This window comes from Pundamilia nyererei, unplaced genomic scaffold (assembly GCF_000239375.1).
Source record: "Pundamilia nyererei isolate P.nyererei 1_Seehausen unplaced genomic scaffold, PunNye1.0 scaffold00304, whole genome shotgun sequence".
NCBI lineage: Eukaryota > Metazoa > Chordata > Actinopteri > Cichliformes > Cichlidae > Pundamilia > Pundamilia nyererei.
Window position 1 is genome coordinate 460,302 of NW_005187705.1, and position 21,514 is coordinate 481,815.

The 21,514-nt window shown below is 43.1% G+C and overlaps 1 protein-coding gene across 1 annotated transcript in view; it reads left to right on the plus strand.

Annotated features, from left to right (window-relative positions):
- The first annotated feature begins 2,243 nt into the window (after positions 1-2,243).
- siah2l (seven in absentia homolog 2 (Drosophila)-like) overlaps positions 2,244-21,514 on the plus strand; it is a 23,945-nt gene continuing 4,674 nt past the window's right edge. The window contains exon 1 of the mRNA XM_005751242.1: positions 2,244-2,950. Within this exon, the coding sequence (XP_005751299.1) occupies positions 2,504-2,950 (447 nt within the window). The 5' untranslated portion in view covers positions 2,244-2,503. The remainder of the gene's footprint in view (positions 2,951-21,514) is intronic.

Consider the following 21,514-nt stretch of genomic DNA (forward strand, 5'->3'; position numbering starts at 1 on the left):
GATCTAAACAGCCCAGCGCTGCTCCCGAAGACGGGGAAACTGACCCTGCAGGGAGACCTCCCTCTGCACCTGTGCAGGTGAAGCCAAAGGGCAGATTTGCTTCACCATATTTTCTAGTCTTTGTCTTAGAATGAAGTTGGTTTGGAAACATGTTCAGCGATGCTTCATCTCCTGTTTTGCGTTTGTGTGGGAGCCCCGTGCTGGCAGTGTCCAAGCGTTGTTTTTATTTTATTTTTTTCCCTTTTCATACCGCGACCCCCCGCAATGGCTCTGCGCCCCCCCTAGGGGGCGGGCCCCACACTTTGGGAAGGTCAAAAATAAGATAAATCAAATTTTATTTGTCTCACACACAACCATACACAGTATGACATGGGGGTGAAATGCTTGTAGCTGTACAATGCCCGACCATTAAATGACAGAAGAAAAGTTTTACAATATTTACAATTTACTACAAAATTTACAAATGAACTTATGAATTTACAGTAAAGAATGTGCAAATAGCAGAAGAGATTATAAAGATTATAAATTATAGGATTATAGGAAATGTGTGGTGATGTGTGGGAGAGTCCAGTCCTACACCTGGTTCAGGGCCTGAATAGCCTGGGGGAAAAAGCTCCTCCTCATTCTCTCTGTTTTGGCCTTAAGGGAGCGAGACCTAGATGACCTTTATTAGTCCCACAGGTGGGAAATTTGTTTCCTTACAGCAAAAGTGCAAAGTCATGTAGCAGAAATTAGAAAACACTGGAATGCAATAAAATAAAATACTATATAGAATAAAATGGAATACAAATGCTATAACTGAGTAAGAACATACTAAAGTACAACTTTGTCAGAAAAAGAATTGCACATATAGCCTTATATATATAGTCTTATTGCACATGTGTGGGTTGATTTTTATGATTTTATTTCAACACAATGTAAAAATGTTCTGGATATAAAATGAAAACTGTAGTTTCCTTATTTGGAGTTGTGGCTGCTCGTTTTCCTTTTGTTTTGCTTTGTTCATTTGTCTCTTTGAATTCTATGTTTTTCAACATGTTCAAAATAAAGATTCAATCAATAAAAAACTAGTTTCCTCAGATTCTTTTGGCAGCTTTGCTTTGGAAAGTTTAAAACTATTTTTAAATGTGGAAGTTTTGCGGGGGTGAGATGGAGACGGATGATCTGCTGTGTCAGTCCCCAAAGGGAGCAATCGAAAGACAAAGAATAATATTGATTTCTATTATCGATAGCTTCACATTTATATTCCCGTCTTTCTCTATCAGCAAAATAAAAACTACTGCTGCACAGCAGCTGTAAATATTCTCTGATTTTTATACTTTTCTCACCATCTTGTTTGCTAAGATTTCAACTGTTGTTCTAAAGTCGCTCATTTGGGGAAATAAATATGAAACGTTTTTCTTTCTCTCGTCCTTTATACAGTTTCAGGGTTTTTTTGTTTGTTTGTTTGTTTGTTTGTTTTACCTTCGGTGGAGTCACTGCTTATTGAAGTGAGAATAAATTCAGATTTGGTTTCTATAAATTCAAACATCCACACATCTGGTTTGTCTTTGTTGCTCCACTCCACAAACAACATGCTGACACTGAAACGTGTGCAGCAGCTTCAGTGAAACAAGTCCCGAGCCAAATGCGACCTGCACGGTCTGCTGTGACATGAACACAGAGGAAGGAACATCTGAAGCTCATCTGAGAGCTTTCATGTCTCCGTTTATTAACATCCGCTGGATTTGAAGATAATGAGGGCAAAGAAGGCGGTCGTGTCAGTCTAACATCCAGCAGAGGGCATCAGCGAGTTTCAGGTGATTTGAGCAGGGAGCGTAAACTTCGAAATTAAACCCTTTTTGGTGAAATCGAGTCATTCATTTACAAAAAGAAGCATAAATATTGGGTGGTGGGTTTTCAGGGATGAAGGAAACTGCTCGTGCTTGAGTTCTGTTAATTCTTAATTTATTACAACTGTTTCCGTAGTTGTTTAACTTTGTAGAAGATTATGAAACTCACAAAAGTTTGCAGCAAACAGGAGACTGTCACTTTGGCCACCGAGCAGGAGCAGCCCAGCGCGGCTACAACAGGTCAGCTCTGCTAGGACCGACACAAAAGCCGTTTCCGACCACGCTGAGGTGCTTAATTATCATGATTCATCATTTTAGGGGGAAAAAATCCCACAAAAAAGTGTTTTGCTCAGTTACAAAAAGAATAAAACAACAACAAAAAGCAAAGAAGAGAAAAACATTAAATTCTCACTTCATTCATTTTTAATATTTATAATTAAATAAGTTTCCAATATTCTCTCCTGTTCTATTGTATATATTTGTTCTTTTATGCGACGCTGTTTGTTTTTCTTTTGCTTTCAAGCCGAACACGATTCCACTCTCTGATTGGCCGAGCGGCTTGTCAATCTTTGACGTAGCGGCCAATGGCAGGAGCCGACAGGCGATACAAACTAGCAGCCGCCATGTTGTGTCTCCGGGGGCCTCGAGGGACGTCCGGTAGTAAACAGTAGATGACGGTACCGCCTGTTCGGCAGCTCTCAGGAACGGGACCGCAGCTGGAAGCTATGAGTCGTCCATCTTCAGCCGGAGGTGGGGGACTCGGGGCCGGGAAAGCAGGCGGAGGGAAGCACGGGGGAGCGGCAGGCGCCTCTGTTGCCGCAGCGGCCGCCGGCGTGAGCTCCGTGGCCGGGTCGGGGTCTGCTCCCCCTTCCTCCACCGTGTCCATGCCGGCTACCGGCCTCGTCGGACAATCCTCGGAGCTCACGGCGCTATTCGAGTGCCCGGTATGCTTCGACTACGTCCTGCCGCCTATCCTGCAGTGCCAGGCGGGTCACCTGGTCTGTAACCAGTGTCGTCAGAAGCTGAGCTGCTGCCCGACCTGCCGAGGCCCGCTCACCCCGAGCATCCGGAACCTGGCCATGGAGAAGGTGGCCTCCACACTGCCGTTCCCCTGCAAGGTAGACCCACAGACACAAACCGGCCCAGCTGATACTCACACACTACATCACAACTCTCTTCACTTCAGCTTGTGCACAACTTCCTCCACGCACACCTGTCACGTGACGTCATCAGAGCCAAACTAGAATTTCGATTGATTTTCCAAGAAAACGTCTGACACACAGTCAACGGAGTTAAAGGTCAAAGGTTACTCCAGAAAATTGGGATTTATTTTTTTTTTCCGTGCTGAGTTCACTGCCTGTAGTAATAATCGGACGTTGAAGCATCACTGCTTAGTTCACTGCGTGCAATCAGTGAAGGAAAGTCATGTCACAGAGTTCATTATGTAATATAGAAAGAGTATTAGGACGACATTAAGAAAAAATATGATCAATTTGAGAATAAAACCAAAATCTCAAGAAAAAAGTCAAATTAGTTATTTTGTAGAGGATTTGTTTGCTTTGAAACATCTTCCTATCATATCTTGTGATAACGTCCATCCTCTTTGTTGCAGGTGTAATCATCGATATCCTGGCATTTGTTCATTGCCATTTCATTTTGTACAAATTTGGCCAACGCTTCCACGATTGTGTGTTTGTTCTTTTGTTTGATTGGTCTTTCCTTTCTTTTCAGTGTCCTTATGCCTCTCACTGCACTGTGTTCATGTCCTAAAGGAACTAAAACACATTTTAAAGTACACATTCGCAATATCATTTGGTTTTATTCTCAAAAATATCAATGATTTTTATTTTCTTTATGTGGCCCTAATACTCTGTCAGAGTAATACAACCAGGAAAGTCCAGAGTCTGTGTTTAGTTCAGTAACTGTAATAAACATAGTTCAGCCAGCAGTGATGAGTCCACTGATTAATCAGGACTCGTCACTCTGCTGATTGTTTCCTCTGTTTGTCTAAAACCTGCAGATAAAAATGGATGACTGGTGTTTTAATCTCCTGCATACCAAAGTGACTGTAGAGTGAGAATCGTGACCAGGTTTTAAATAACATGTCCAACAAGTGTGCAGCTGTCCACATACCTTTGGCCTCGCAGCGTGTCGACTGATTGGAGCGGCGGCTCTGGTTCCATTACACGCACATTAAAGTTGAATTGTGTGTCGGCGGCTGAAAACTGAGTCCTGACTCTGACCCTGAGGAGGAAGAGGAGGTCTGATATGGACACAGTTTCCAACCTGCATAGTACAGAAAGACTTGATACAAACTGAAAGTAGATGTTTCACAGCTCGCTCAGCTCAGCAGGCTGGTTACAGGACAGACTGCCCTCTGGTGGTGTTTTCATGCAGTGCACGTGACCTCAACAGAATATGTCCCCAAGAGTTTAGGGGAGAAAACATTAAATTCAGCTTAATTTGAGTTTATTGAAGCTGTAAGTGAAGATCATGCATAAAATTTGGCTGGTCGACGAGCGTTTCGTCATCATTTAGATTTCAACCCACGAGAATCTCCTCACCACTCGTACACGTCCTACTGCCCTGTAATCATGTTGTGTCGTTATACCTCCTGCAGACAGCAGGCTCATGCTCATTTGTTTCACTGTTGCTGTTAAAATATGTTTTTTGTTTCTGTTGTGATGATCTTCCTCGTCTAATGCTTCTTGGTAAGTGTCTGCAGGCTGGTGTAGATGTCAGCCATACAAATCATTTGGTCACAGATGTTTTGGGTTTTTTCAGGGGAGGTTTGTGTTTTGAAAAGCCCGAAAATTCTACGTAGGACCCAATATTTACTGAGCTGTTCTCTACAGTAGGAGGAAGAACTGCAGCCTTGATGAGGTAGAGAGGACATGAAACTCTACATATAATGGCTAATTTACACCACTAAGTCCTGCTCTCACACCTGACATATATTACACTGTCTGTGAAGCCGGATTTAAGAAATAAGTGCTTAAAGTTTTAAAAAGATGTTTGGTGCCATCTTCTGTCCGTACAGAATGTGACGTCATGTGGTTGGTTGGCTGGTTGTGGCTAACAGACTAACATTAGTTTATGTTAGCTAAGTCGTGACAGTGATGCTATTGGCTTTCTGAATAGCAGCATGAGGTGTAAACATCCTGTAGTCTGGGTACAGAGCTGCCAATAATGCGCTCTGCAGTCAGACTGTGGCAGTTTCCATACCAGACTGTGATGCTGCTGGTTGGATGGATGCTCTCCATGGTGCCTCTGTGGAAGGTGTTAAGGATGGGTTTGGGGAGGCAAAACCTTCCTTAGTCGTCTCAGGAAGTGCAGTCGCTGCTGAGCTCTTTTTGTCACCGATTTGGTGTTGCTGGTCCTCTGTGATGCAAACACTGAAGAATCTGGTGCTCTTCACTCTCTACTGCGACACCAGCAATGCTGAGCTGGAGATGGACAGCCTTGGTCTTCCTAAAGTCAACATTGAGACATAGATTATTGTCCTTGCACCAAAGTGCCGTTGCACATCCTCTCTGTATGCAGCATCATCATCGTCCCTGATGAGTCCCACCACTGGGGTGTCATCTGGAGACTTGATCATTTGGATTGTGTTGGAGCTGGAGGTGCAGTCGTGGGTCAGCAGCGTGATTAGTGGGCTCAGCACACATCCCTGGGGGGTGGAGGGCGTCTATGCTCAGTCTGATGGTGTTGGATCTTATATTTCCAACCTGTACTGTCTATCAGTGAGAATGTCCAGGATCCATTTGCAGGTGGAGGTGTTGAGTCCGAGCAGGTCCAGCTTGCTGATCAGCTGTTGGGGGATGATGGTGTTGAATGCTGAGCTGAAATCAATGAACAGCATTCTTATGTGGGCGTTGCGTTGATCCAGGTGTGATAGAGCTAGGCAGAGTGCCAATGAGATCGCATCACCCATTGATCGTGATATGCAAACTGTAGTGGGTCCAGTTTGGGGGGGAGCTGCTTCTTGATGTAACTCAGGACTAGTTGCTCGAAGCACTTTGTGATGATTGGAGTAAGTGCTTCTGGGCAGTAGTATTTGAGCTCCGAGGCTGTAGCTGTCTTTGGCACAGGGGGGTTAAAGCACTGTGGCACAACAGCTTGGCTCAGGGACATGTTGATGACGTCTGCTAGGACAGCGGTCCCCAACCCCCGGGCCTTCGACCAGTACCGGTCCGTGGGTCGTTTGGTACCGGGCCACGAGAGTTGAGGCTCAGGTGTGAAATGTCTGGTTTTCAGGGTTTTATCGGTTTCAGTGTTATTTTGTTTTCGTTTTTATCGTTTACTCGGTTTTTCTGGGTCTTTTCACGTGTGTTATGAATAAATCTTCTTTTTTTTCAGTACCGGTACTAGTTTCATTTTGTTGTATTTATCCGCGACACCTTAAAGGCCGGTCCGTGAAAATAATGTCGGGCATAAACCGGTCCGTGGCGCAAAAAAGGTTGGAGACCGCTGTCCTAGGACATCGGTCAGCTGGTCAGCACAGGCTCTGAGCACACGTTCGGGTATATTATCTGGTCCAGCAGCTTTGTGTGGGTTGACTTTAGCGAAAGTCCTTTCACTCGGGCCGTGGACAGGGACAGCACTTGGTTGTCTGGCGAGGGGCTGGTTTTCCATGCTGGCTCATTGTTTTGAGTCCCAAACCTGGCATCGAATGTGTTAACTGCGTCTGGTTGAGAGGTGTTTGGATGTCCCGCCACATTCGCTGAGAATCTCCTGACCAGGCAAAGAGATCACTGACTTTCTTTGAGCTTGATGTCCTTGGTTTGCTTGGTTGAAGTCCCCAGCGATAATGAAAAAGCCCTCGGGGTGGAGAGATTGCAGGTCCCTGACGGCCTCGTACAGCTCCCATAGCGCCTCCTTAGCATTAGCGTCAGGAGGAATGTACACTGCCACAATAACGATGATTCTGAACTCCTGCAGCAATGATAAGGCCTGCACCTCACTGCCATAAATTCAACACACGAGCAGCCCCGCATGCTTTTTCAGATGTGGGATCACTTTAGTGCTGCAGCAACGAGTTAATGTTAAACTGATGTACTGCCCACTTTGCCGTCTGTCTCTCTTTAGCAGTAAGTTGTCTTTACAAATCAGATGTGGCATGCGCTGCGTCAACGCTAACTAGAGCGAAGAACCCAAAATTTCCGCCGCGCTTGTGAGTACACAAGCAGATCGATCAGTCCCAGTATTAACACTGTACACTAACACAGTAGCTTTATTACAAAATACTAAAACACTGGTTTGATGAGTAGGAACTTTATTGTATTTAAGCAACTGCAGAGAGCAGCAAGGATCAACTGTCAAGCTAGTCATGCACATTTCTGCTGATATACTGTGTGCCATGGTTTTCAAATAGGGCTGCCACGATTACGTCGACTATCAAAACCGTCGACGACTGATTTAATAGTCGACGCGTCATTTGAAGCTTTGTAAGATCACAAAAGACGCAGGAATAAGTAGCAGGATTTAAGAGTGTAATAACGGACTGAAACAGAAGGTGGCAGCACTGCATGTACAAGGATGCCAGCTGCCATTAAATATATATTTCCCTCATTTTTACTGGTGACTGGTAGGAGGTAAGCTGCTGATTTCTCCAGGAGGTGGTTGTGTGTGAAGAACGTATTTGGCAACATTCAGTCGTTGGACAAACAGGAGGAAGTTCTGTGTAACTCCTTGAAAACGGTGAGCTGAGGTTCCCCGTAAGCGCTCACAGCTAATGTTAGAACAGGCTTTTCCCCGCAGCACGCCGTGTAATAAATACTCACAAAGGAAACAGCGGCCGTTACAACTGATGTCTAAAACTTTATCGTTTCATGCATCGGTTAAAACACTCGACTCCAGCTACATGACGCCCAGCTGGAAACACTTCACGCAAGTCGAGCTGCCCAAGATTCACAGAATGTACAGAAAATAAGTTTTTGTGATTTATATCGTTATCGGACGATAGAATTCTTATATCGAGATATGAGATTTTGGTCCTATCGCACAGCCCTAAGTGTGAAACCATCACAGATCTGGAGGTGAAGGTAACTGAAACGTGACGATGTTTCAGAGTCGCCTGTGCAGAGCTGTGGCTGCTGACTGTCTGGCTCTCTGAGACACAGTGTACTGGAAGGTAGAGCTGCAACTATCGATTACTTTACTAATCCATTACTCGATGGAAAACTCAATAGATTAATCGATAAAAATGCTTTTGTCTTATTAATGAGTAATAATATTCAAAAGAGAAAAAAATACAGGTCTTTTAAAATAAACTGCTCGCTGACTTCTGTTTTAGGAATTAAAATGTTTTTGTTTCATTCGTCAGAAAACAAAACCTCTATTTACTTGTGATATTACGTTTTTGCTTTTTAAAGAAACATTTTCTTAAAAGTAAAAATACAGAGTCAAAGTCAAATACAACAAGATAAATACACAATCTAAACTGAGGCATAAACATCAATCTTTACTGTGTGTCTTTGAGGCTTTACGTTTAGTGTGAGCCAGTATATCAGCACTCTGACGTTTGCTCTGCGCTTTGATGCAGAGCTTTTGTGCTGCTGAAAACAAGATGGTGTGATGATGTAGACGTTATTTAATCTTGGCAATAATTTTACCGTCCTACCTGAAACCTGTCAGGTCAGTTTTACTGGCACATGGACATTTTTATAGACTTTTGGAAAAAAGCTTTAATTTTCATGTTTTTAAAGCTTCTACAGTTGATCTGACAGTGGTGCAAGATGATCAAATCTGAGAAGGCTTTGTATTCAGAATGATTACAGATGTCAGGAGTGAATCAGCGCTTTGTAGTGGTTTTCTTTGTGGATGTGAATCCAGCAAACAGCATTTTGCATTGAATTTGTTTTAAAGAGCTGTCAGTGAGGAGGCAGACACCAGGAACAGACTTCAGGCACATCAAATAATAAAATCAGTCAGGTTTTGCCTGAAGTGTCGTGGATTTTTGCTAGGACCAATTCTGTTTACATTATACATGCTTCCCTTAGGCAGCATCATTAGAAGACATAGCATACATTTACACTGCTATGCAGATGACACCCAGCTCTATCTGTGCATGAAGCCAGATAACACACACCAATGAGTTAAACTGCAGGAATGTCTTAAAGACATAAAGACCTGGATGGCCGCTAACTTTCTGCTTCTTAATTCAGATAAAACTGAGGTTATTGTACTCGGCCCTGAAAAGCTTAGAAATATGGTATCTAAGCAGATTCTTACTCTGGATGGCATTACCTTGGCCTCCAGTAACACTGTGAGGAACCTTGGAGTCATTTTTGACCAGGACATGTCCTTCAATGCACATATTAAACAAATATGTAAGACTGCGTTCTTCCATTTGTGCAACATCTCTAAAATTAGAAATATCCTGTCTCAGAGTGACGCTGAAAACTAGTTCATGCATTTATTACTTCCAGGCTGGACGACTGTGATTCATGGGGATTCAGTTTTCAGGCCCCTCTTCTGTGGAACCAGCTTCCAGTTTGGATTCAGGAGACAGACACTATCTCTACTTTCTTTGTATTACTGTAAGGTCTTTACCTCACAGTATAAAGCACCTTGAGGAAATTGTTGTTGTATTGGTCACACACTGTGTCACCAGTGTGTGAATGGGTGGATGACTGCATGTGTAAAGCGCTATACAAATACAGGCCATTTACCCTTTTTACCAATATGTTGCAAAAGAAATAAAATTGAATAGAAATTATTTTATTTCTATATTCACAACAAAACAAAAGAGTGAAGACAGAGGTCCTGTGTTTGGTCGCACGCACGCACACACACGCACACACACGCACACACAGCAGTGCTGACAGATGCTTGGAGGAGGAGGATGGCACTCGGTTAAGCGATACTCCCCTTTTATTCTCTCTCTCTCTCATGTTTCCCCGCCCCCACTGTGTGTGTGTGCGTGTGTTGTGTGCGCGCACACGCTGCAGTGTCTCAGTGTCGGTTGGAGGACGCACGTTTTTCTGCTGCTCAGACAGTGAGAGGGAGAGCTCCGAGAGACATTCACCAAAAACCAGAAACAGTGATCGAGTGTGTGTCGGTGTTATTCACCGCCGGTCAGTCAGACGGACGCCACACAGCTCACACTCAGTGTGTGTGTGTGTGTGTGTGTGTGTGTTTAGGCCCTGCGTGTTTTGTTTTTTCGTCACCACAGAAGAAGAAAACAGCTGCCCGTGTTTTCTTTTCTGCTGCTGCAGCAGGAGAGAGAGAGCGGGCGAGCGAGGTTCAGCTGCATTACGGCTGCGTCTGTTTGATCCGACAGGTTCTGGTACGTTAACCGATCGATTATCGATTGATTTGAGTCATCAGGTTGGTTTGAACCGATGTTGATGTTTTACCGCCTGAACTGGAGACCAATGCTGTCAGCTGTTGATCAGAACAACGTATGAAAATGTTTTTGTTTGTCAAAGTAATCGATTACCTGATTCATGTTGGTGGTGCAGCTGTGGGTCTGATTAATCTGCCAGTTAATTTCCTCATTAATTAAAATGATAATAAATATGTGTACAGTGAAGCAGCAACAATGAGTATTTGATTGTCGATTGTGTTACTGCTTGTTGCTCTTCAAGCCAAAAAAAGCCAATGAAAAATATTTCTATTTCTACTTCCTCCATGTTAGAGACGTTTCACTGTTTTATGCTGTTTGTACAGCATTTGTGGTTTGACTCGGAGGCTCGGTGTTTTCACAGATTTAAAAAAACAAATTTACAGCAAAAACAGTTGAATTAAGCGTTACACTGAGGTGGCTGTTAGTGTGAATCGGCATATAATAATAAATAAAACTAAACTGAATCAATTTCATCTACATTAGATGGAAAACAGTGAGCACGTAAGTCTCTTTTGGCTGCTCCGGTGTTTCTTAAATGGCCCCCACATGTTTTGGTTTGGATCTTCCTCCACTTGATCCGGACTTGGGACCAGCACTCGGAGTACTCTCGTGACCCGGATCTTGTATTTGTGTCCGGGTCTCAAACTGGCGTGCACAGTGAATGTGTTAATCACTGCAGCAAAGAAAACGCTTCATTCAAAAATGCTGTAAAATCACTGAGTGTCTTTGGGCAGTTTAAACCCAGACGATGAAACGTGAAAATAATTGGCAGATTAATTAACAATTAGAATAAACATTCACACTGAACCACAGGGTGGCGCTGCTTAAACAAATTGGGGGGTAGCTGACGTGTGACGTTGGACAGCAAACATTTTTAGTTTTAAATATTTACAAGTTCTTTTATTTAATAATTAAAAATAATATAAAACATTTTATTCTTTCTGCCAACAAAGCTCATGTTCATACCCTCTCAAACTAAACTAAACACTAAACCTGTGTTTTGAGTCAGTGTGCTACGATTTCACCACAAAAACATTAAAAAAGTTATAAATTTAAAAGTGTATGAAGAGTTTTCAGTAAATGAAAACGGTGCCTAACTGACTCTAATATAAAAAGAAAGAGTGTTGGTTTGTTGGTCTCGGTGTTGGTGTTCTGGCTGCTGCCATGTTGGACTGTATTTGGACAACAGGGTGTTACGTTAGCAACTAACGTTAGCTAGCCTGGCTGTAATGGTGCCTCAGAGACACAGGATACCTGCTAATTAATGCTCAGATACTGTAGAATTTAAGATAAGAAGAACTTTATTTATCCCGAGGGAAATTCTTTTGTCATACACATGCTCAATGCAGCAGAGGAATAAGATATACAATATGTACAATAGAATACAAGTATACAGTAGGATAGTGCAAAATATAATATCAAATAACTGTAGCAAGTAACAATATAACTATTGTTACTTGCTACCATATCTAGTAGAATTAGCCTCACATGGGCCTGTTATTGGATCATTGCATTAAAAATGCTCAAATAGACTCACACAGCACAGAGATCCAGTCCAAGGATTCTGCAGTTAGCTGAGGTGAAGCCTAGCAGCAGCTAGCACCTGTCTCATCGTCCACCTGTCAGAAAACTTAATGCAGTTAGCAATAAAGACCTAAAGTGTTTCTGCAGCAGGCTCTTTGTATGTGTTTATTTCTATAGTCTATCGAGATCAGCAGCATCGCTATAGCCGGCCTGTCGCTGTGATTTTTGCTAATTTACTGCTGGCAGTGGCTGATGTGTATCTGGCCTTATATTCACAGACCATGTCATTTCTTTTTGTTCTATGATAAATCACAACAAAAACAGCCATCATCACTGAAAATCACTCAGATTTTTATTTTAAATAGCAATATGGCTCTATAAACTCACATGGTGCGTGCGGTGAAGGCTAACGCTGCTCAGGCGCCGGTTTCCACACAGATTCCTCACAGTGAGAACAAAACCATGGAAGCAGCCTCCCAAACCAAAGGATGCTGAAGCAAACTTTACAGTCACAGGTGAGGGTTTGAGTCTGAACATGAGATTTGTGGACAATTAGAAAAATATTTGTATAAAAAAAAAAGTCCCCATTATTTAATCCAACTAACATGAGGTTGTTTCATTTATCAACGTTGTTGATAATTAATGTGTGTTCTTTGTTTCATACTTTGAAATCTTTTACTGAGAAGAATAAGCAAGATGTTTGAACCCATCAGCTTGGTTTTATTTCATGGTCCTTTGAAGTTGATCATGAAATAGAAGAGGTCTTTTTTTTTTTTTTCTAAACGCACCATTCTGTTAGAAAATGTACTGATTAATAGCTTTACTATGGTTTTGGATACTTGGTGTGACTATAAAGGTGCTCCTGTACTGTAAGCATGTATTCAAACCAAACTCATTGTGTTTGTTTTCAAGACTCTTGCAGTAAATCTGAGAGCTCACACTAAAGCAGACTGAGGCCAATCGTCTGACTTTGTGAGTTAAACAGAAACCAAACATGGTCAGACGCTCGTCCGGTCTCTGTCCTCCTGTGAACTTCTGATCACTCTGCTATATGATCTCCACGTGGCTCTGCAGTCTGTCTGAACAGCTGCTGCTTGTTTTGTCCTCCTGTCTGGTTCAGTATGGTGAGCCCGAAGGGACAAAAGACTTGAGAAATCAAAGTTAAATTTAAAGTTGGAGCCTCTGAGTTTCCAGGACAAGTTTCAAAGAAAGGAATTGCACACATGGAGCATGTGCAGAAAAACTTTAACTAAAGTTTTGATTCTGACTTGTAGTGTTTAAAAGAGTGAGAGACTTTTATGCTGGTGAGCTGTCGGCTTCAGCAGGAGTCAGCTTTCGTCATTGTCCATAGTGATGAGTTCAAATGTCTTGTTTTGTCCACCCAAGAGAACCAGAAAATACTCACTTGCCTTTCACAGAAGACCAAAGAAACCTGGAAATATGAGCTGAAATGATCAAAAACAGTTACTAGAGTCGACTAATCAGTAAAATTGTTGCAGCTCTAGCCTGTGCCGATGCTGTGCCCAGCCTCCTGCCTACCTCTGCTCAGAGAGTTGGCTCACTGGCGCTGCCTTCTGGGCTGGCATCACCGCCATGGGGTTGGTTCAGCTAGTGCTGCAGGGCTGACCGCTACCACCGTACAGCAGCAGCAGCATGGGTCAGAGGTCAGGGACAGAGCCCGTCGACCTGTCGGACGCACCAAACCCCTGCCGGGCAGTCAGGTGAGTCCTGAATGATGCCGGCGAGCTTTAACGTACGGCTGCGTCAAGACAGATTTTCAGTTTTTTTTTTTAATTTTAAAACACATCATCACATTTTGTTTATGGATGCCCAGACATAATTCAATTCAATTTTATTTATACAGCGCCAAATCACAACAGCGGTCGCCTCAAGGCGCTTTATATCGTACAGTAGATCGCACAATAATAGATACAGAGAAAACTCAACAATCATATGACCCCCTATGAGCAGCACTTTGGCGACAGTGTGAAAGAAAAACTCCCTTTTAACAGGAAGAAACCTCCAGCAGAACCAGGCTCAGGGAGGGGCGGGGCCATCTGCCGTGATTGGTTGGGGTGAGAGAAGGAAGACAGGATAAAGACATGCTGTGGAAGAGAGACAGAGGTTAATAACAGATATGATTCAATGCAGAGAGGTCTGTTAACACATAGTGAGCGAGAAAGGTGACTGGAAAGGAAAAACTCAATGCATCATGGGAATCCCCGGCAGCCTACGTCTATTGCAGCATAACTAAGGGAGGATTCAGGGTCACCTGGTCCAGCCCTAACTATATGCTTTATCAAAAAGGAAAGTTTGAAGCCTAATCTTGAAAGTAGAGATAGTGTCTGTCTCCTGAATCCAAACTGGAAGCTGGTTCCACAGAAGAGGGGCCTGAAAACTGAAGGCTCTCCCTCCCATTCTACTTTTAAATACTCTAGGAACAACAAGTAGGCCTGCAGAGCGAGAGCGAAGTGCTCTAATAGGGTGATATGGTACTACAAGGTCATTAAGATAAGATGGGGCCTGATTATTTAAGACCTTGTATGTGAGGAGCAGGATTTTAAATTCTGGATTTAACAGGAAGCCAAAACAGGAGAAATCTGCTCTCTCTTTCTAGTCCCTGTCAGGACTCTTGCTGCAGCATTTTGGATCAGCTGAAGGCTTTTCAGGGAGTTTTTAGGACTTCCTGATAATAATGAATTACAGTAGTCCAGCCTGGAAGTAATAAATGCATGAACTAGTTTTTCAGCGTCACTCTGAGACAGGATATTTCTAACTTTAGAGATGTTGCACAAATGGAAGAACGCAGTCTTACATATTTGTTTAATATGTGCATTGAAGGACATGTCCTGGTCAAAAATGACTCCAAGGTTCCTCACAGCGTTACTGGAGGCCAAGGTAATGCCATCCAGAGTAAGAATCTGCTTAGATACCATATTTCTAGGCTTTTCAGGGCCGAGTACAATAATCTCAGTTTGATCTGAATTAAGAAGCAGAAAGTTAGCGGCCATCCAGGTCTTTATGTCTTTAAGACATTCCTGCAGTTTAACTCATTGGTGTGTGTTATCTGGCTTCATGGACAGATAGAGCTGGGTGTCATCTGCATAGCAGTGTAAATGTATAATGTAAACAGAATTGGTCCTAGCACTGAACCCTGTGGAACTCCATAACATAATGTAACATGTGTCATGTTTTAAAGAGCACAAAAACTTTACACTTCCTTGAAACGTTTGTTGAGTCTTGTTATGAATCAAACGCACCTCACGTAGTTCAGTTTGAGGCAAGATGGCTGAAAGAGAAGCTCGATCTACAAGTTGCAGTGATGCGTGTCCATGTGTCTTTCACGTCGTAAACATCTGACTATACTAGAGACAAAATCTGAACAATGTCCTCTGAGCGAGCGTTTGTTACACTAAACAAAGTAGGGAATGAACCAACACTGAGCTTATGGACTGTCGTGTACACCAGAGCTTTTTAAAAGCTTACTGTAAAGTTGTGCTGCACGTGAAGCCGGATTGCGACAGTTCTCGCCGGTATCGCTGAGCTGCGTCTGCACGAATTTCCTCGCTCGGTGGTTGGATCCTGTAGCGTTGGTCGTCCTTTTTGTTGCAGTCTTGCGTCTTTCCGCCTTGAACTGTGAGGTCCAGTTCATGTGTTGCTTCACTGATCATGGTCGCAGAGTATAAGCGGGAAATACCAGCTGCAATGCAAAGGGTGAAGCTGGTGTTCATCCAAAGGACTGGGGCCTCGCTACAACATCAGTTGAATATGTCTTTGGCAATTAACGCATCTGCAGAGGTGCACCTTTTCATGTCAGAGCTAATACCATACCAGTCGCATCGTTTTTTCCTCACAAGGTCTTGAAAAGTCCACGAGCATCATCTGATTCTGCAGCGTACTGGCGGTTACATCGGCCTACAGACCAACTGCTTCATTCGACTAAATCTAAACTGCAAGTGAACTAAAGAAACACTTCTTTCAACCAGAGGCAGGAAGACTGTCTGAAAGTATCTGATAAGGCAATGGAGGTTAGTTGATGTGCTTTAGCTTACTGCAAAGTTGCGGCTGTGAGAAGTGTTGGTAGAGCAAAGGTGCTATGGCGTATGTCTTAGTCTAATAATAAGGTGAAAGGGTCTCTTCTTGACTGCAGGTGTGCTGCGGGTTTACAATGTTTGAGCATGACTGCTTTAGGAGGCTTTATCAACGTCTTAGGATGTGGCTGCATCTCATAGAGATAATCACTGAGGTATACACATTTTCATAACTTCTAAGATATGTGCAGAGTTTGATAAGCTTGTCAGGCTCCTTGAAGAGATGACTAAAAATAAAAAAGAATAAAGGGGTCTAAAAATAGGCTTTGTTGAAATGGAGAGACAAAAGCCACCTTTGTGAGGCGAATGACAAATCCAGAGTTGGTTAAGCAAACCAGAGTCCCAGCTCGTATTCAGATGCCGTTCACTGTGCACAATGTGTCTGTAATCACAAGCAGCATCCTCAGGCAGGTGGTGAACAGCCGGCAGGAATACCAAAACCATTATCCTGAACCACAGCGCCCTTCATCGTCTCACCAATCCCAACAGAACAGATTCATCAGATCTGCGCCGGCTGAAGCAGCAGCACAGCCAGGAAAGCACTCAGCTGAGCCCAGCACGATCAATACCAATCAGGCTGAAAGGATCAGAGAGGCTGAGCGAGACGTGCTGCTAAACGAGTTAGGGGTAAAGAAGCCTCCCTCCTCTGCAGTCGGGTTTTTATCAGGAACAAATGAGTCCAGTAAGTTTGACTGAGATCGATGATGAAATGAGGTTAATGGATGTGAAGATTTAGCTACCCTAAAAACCAGCCTTGATGGTCGAGGGTGGAGTTTGATACCTCGGCTGCACAGAGCTGGTTTTCTCTTTTATGGCTGACTGATAATCAAAACATGACTCAGCAAATAAAAAAAAAAATACTTTAAGACCTCAAAGATGAAATTCATCGAACATAATGAGACACTTATATTTACAGTGCAGCTTTTCACTGCAGCTACCTGAGCACATGTTGGCTTTAAAGGAAATGTGCTGGTTTGAATCACATCTATTTATCTGCTTCACACACAAGTTGTCCGTGGTGTTCCACGGGGTTTGTGCTTCGACCAACAGGTTTTTCATCATCCATGCTTCCTCTGTGAGAAAACCCTGCATACATTTGGTTTGCCCGTAACTCTCAGTACTGTCATACTTTTAAATTCAACAGTTTACTCTACAGTTTTGGTTTTCCTGTACATGACAGATGTTGATTCATCAGATTCACAGCAGACTAATGCAGAGATGTTCAGCCTGTGTTGGTCAGGACTGCGAGGTGTTTCCTGACAGCAGGTTGTGCCGTCTGAGTCCTGATGAGACGCTGCACAGGTTTTGTTCTAAATCCTCTGCTAAAGCAATCTGGATAAGAGGATTCCTGCCTGCTGTGTGTTTGGCACAAAGTGACAAAATGTTCTGACCTGTTCTAAATCGAGTCCTGAAAATTGATCGTGGAAATCAGGTCGTTCTTTTTAGTTCTGCTTAGGGCTACTCAATTAATCGAATTTTAATCACGATTACGATCTGGGCTTTCAACGATCATTAAAAATGACTGAGCCGATTATTAGCCCCTCCCTCGTGGTTTACTCTCGCGCTGCTCCGTGTGGCAAATCAAGCGCACGTCTCTGCATTTCCAACACGTGTCACAACAATTAAGAGCAGCGGTCTCCAACCTTTTTTGCGCCACAGGCCGGTTTATGCCCAGCAATATTTTCACAGACCGGCCTTTAAGGTGTCGCGGATAAATACAACGAAATAAAACTAGTACCGGTACCAAAAAAAAAGAAGATTTATTCATAACACACGTAAAAAGACCCAGGAACACCGAGTAAACGATAAAAACAATAACAAAATAACGCTGAAAACCGATAAAAACCCTGAAAACTATACATTTCACACCTGAGCCTCAACTCTCTCATACCAAACGACTCACGGACCGGTCCGAGGCCCGGGGGTTGGGGACCGCTGATTAAGAGGACCCGAGGGAAGCTCGGAAAGCTAAGCAGAAGTTATTTGGAGAGGAGAGTGACTGCCGTTGGTTGAAAAGAGAGGTAAAAAAAACTTCAGTGGTGTGGAAACATTATGGGCTCGCGGAGTCAGAACTCATTTTTCATTTATTTTTTATATTGCAAACATTTGCACTGTTATCAGTATTTGCACTATTTTATATTATTTTTTGACAATCTTTAAAGTCATTATCCAACACATTGTTATTGTTAAATAAATATCGTCAAATAATCGAGATCTCAATTTCAGTGAAAATAAACGTGATGATCATTTTTGCCATAATCGAGCAGCCCTAGTTCTGCTGATATCTGCGTTTTGGCTTCAGAAGGTGGTGGACATGTTTTCTGGGTTTTGGACAACAGATGAATATTCATATTACAAATTTTTTTTTTCTTATAGGTTGTAGTTAATAAATCACAATTTCAACTAAGTAATCATTCCAAATAAATAATCTAAACCCAGGACAAATGAAGAACAACTCATGTAAGTTTATAAATTAGCTTACAAGTTAATAATTCAGAGAGCTGCGCTTGTTACATCTGAACCAGCAGTTTGCTTTAATGAATAGAAGTCGGTTAATGTGGCCTTTGTGTCTGCTGCCCTTTCCAGGAAGCCGCTGCTGTGTTTTGACCCGCAGATCGTAAATATTTAATCACTGAGTAAAGCTCCTGCTGAGCAGCGATCGAGGACTTCGCCTGCAGTGGCTTCATGCCTGCTACATTATTCTGATCATTAATGCTGTCGAGGCTATTTTGTGTCCCTTGGTTATCGATTGTCTCTAGAGTTGAACTGTCTCTGTGGTGGGGTTGCATTGAGATGACATCCATACACCCAAACTCTCAAGTTACTAAAAGCTCTATGAACAAATGGGATGCTGTAATAGTGTTACCCACAGGAAGTGGCTAGTCGGCGTATTCTTCGCCAACTGGTCAACCCATCGTAGCATATTTAAGTTTATCACTGGTTAATTTATCATCTGCTCTCAGTTTAGATCCAGGTAACCTGGATACCCCAGAAACATCCATAGGAGGCGTCAGTATAACCTTCAGTTGGGGGGAAAATTCAAACTACGTTACGCAGATTGTCTCTCAGAAATGGGAGTCTGAAGCAAGCTAACGAGCCAGATCTGGTTGAATTTGTCTGAAAAGTCTCATTTCATTGAGAGCTTTTGTTTAAAGCCTGGACTTAGTTGAGAAACTGAGTGAAACTGTCAGTTTGCTGGTTAGTCATCGGTTACTGGAAAGAGGAGCTCTAGTCCTCACAGGCTTGAACTGGACTCCTGGTCGTGAGTCTGATGCTGTCTCCTGACCTCGCAGCAGGTTGTGCTGCCTGTTGTAGTAGACAAGTGTTTCACCAGATCTGTGTTAACACAAACAGGAAGTGGTTCGTGTTATACATTAGTGAATAAATGGATGATCATCCTGTTTTCTCCTCCTGCAGATGTGTAGGTGTGCTCCTTATCCATCCTGACAGCCAGACCCTCTCCAGCAGTCGCCTTCCAGACGTTAATCTACTTATCGTGCTGCCGACTGAGATAACGCTCAGTCTCTGACAGCAGTTCTTCAGGCTTAGCCAAAACCGGTTATATCCTATTTTATTAACCTGTTAGCAGTCGGACGTACCGCCCACGGTACATTGGATGGTTTAGGGAACTAATTGTAAATTTGTAGGACTGCTAAGGGGTTAACAGAGCGTGTTTGAGGTTTGTTTATTGTGTTTAGGCAGCAGAGTGATGCTTTACAGCTTAAATGATTACTACACTGGCCAGAATGCCTCAATAATGAGCTTCAACAAAGGCAGATCTGCTGTCAGACATTTTATCCTCACTGTATTATAAGCACACATTAGCAGAAATCACAGCGTCTTGTTTGGCGTGAGAATGTTTCGTTGGGTGGAGACTGTAGCGGCTGAAGCTCAGGAGGCTAAATATGTTCCACTTTATCACCAAAGAGTTCTCTGAGCGTCCTGAGGGTAACGACCTGCTCCCCATCCTTCAAGAACAGCAAAGCTTCAGAAGCTTTTTTTCTTTTGCATTTACACCAGTTGCATTGAATCAGTGGGAATGCTGGTGTTTGGCGTGTCACTGACACTGAGGACAACATGATCAGAGCTGTGAGTTTGGTCCGTTTCATTTTCTCAGCTCTCTCAGCCACAGCAGACCTGCTCCACTCGAGGACCAGAGATCCAAAACAAGCTTGAAACTCCCCACGCCAAACTCAACCCACCTCATTCCCAATGTAGCAAAGCGTGAACGTGAAGCTGTTAATTCCCCGGTTGCTCTGCATTCCTGCTTGACCTCCAGCTCTGAGCTGTGCGTGACTCATAACTTAACAACAGTTTTAACGACAGTTAGAAAAATTAGCTAATTTCTAAATCGACTGTCAGGCAGAGCCAGGACTCGCTGGAGGAGGCTTCCCTGCTTGGACCGCTGCCCCGGTGACCTGGCCCCAGATAAGCGGGAAAGAAAGGATGGATGGAACTCCGACACTAAATATCAGTTACTCCTAAACTTGAATTGTACTTCTGCGTCGGGTTTATGGCTTACACCAGAACCAGAACCCCAGTTTAACCCTAACCTAAAACCTTTTACATAACCTGATGTGCATCTGACTACACATTAGGCCGACACATACCACGGCAACTTGGATGGCGTGAAACGTTGCTGTGTGGGAGTTAAAAGGGTTTTGTGGTTAATGCGTGAGTTGGATGTAGATTTGCTGCAGGAGTCTAAATGAAGTCTAGAGACTGAGGAAGGAACTAAAAACTAGAGACGGACCGATCCGATATCACGTATCGGTCTGATACTGACCTAAATTACTGGATCGATATCGGAGAGAAATAAAAAATGTAATCCGATCCATTAAATATCATCAAAGCACCTCACAAAACTTGTGACATGGCGTAACTCGGCTCATAACCGTAGCACGTCGGAGCAGTGTGCTCACGTGATAGAGCGGCTGTGGCGTGCGAGACCTGGTTGAGCATTTGTAGCGTCGCTACCAAACCAGCATTTCATCTCCGAGGAAGTGATCCCAGAGAAGTAAAGCAAGTGTGTAAGTTCATCTCTGAGTGTTTGTAAAGCATTCCAGCGTTAAGCTTAACAACCGATATATGGAGCGACTGCCTCTCTCTCTCTGCTGCTGCTACTTCAATCATGAAACTGATCAATGATCAGCTGATCGTCTCTCTTCTTTGTTTTTGGCCCACTTTGCACCAGAAAGAGGAAACCAGCGGCTGAACAACAGCTGCACGTTTAAGCTTGATCAGCTGTTGTTAGAATTGATTTAATATTACTTTCTACTCGAGGATCTTTTTCTACTGCTGATGTAACTGTGCAGGGGCGGATCTAGCAAAGTTTAGCCAGGGGGGCCGATAGGGCATGAACAGGGAAAAGGGGGCACAAAGACATACTTTTCTTTCTTTTTCTGTCATGTCGAGCTTTTAATAAATAATTATCTGAATCTTACACCCAAAGTTTTCATCTGATGTAAGATGTATAGAAGTGCATTACTGTAACTATTAAGTGCAATACTAAGCTGTAGTACTTTTTGCTTTTGGAAGGCACCACCTGTGCAGTCTGCAGTTCTGTTGAAGTAAGATGTTGAATTGATGGAAAAATAATTGATTTATGTGCATTTTTTTTTTAGACATCCATTAAATTAAAGTAGATTATGTTGATTAAGCATCACGAGGCGGAGGGTGGGGTGGTTCCCTATGTTTTGTTTTTTTTGTTTTTTTTT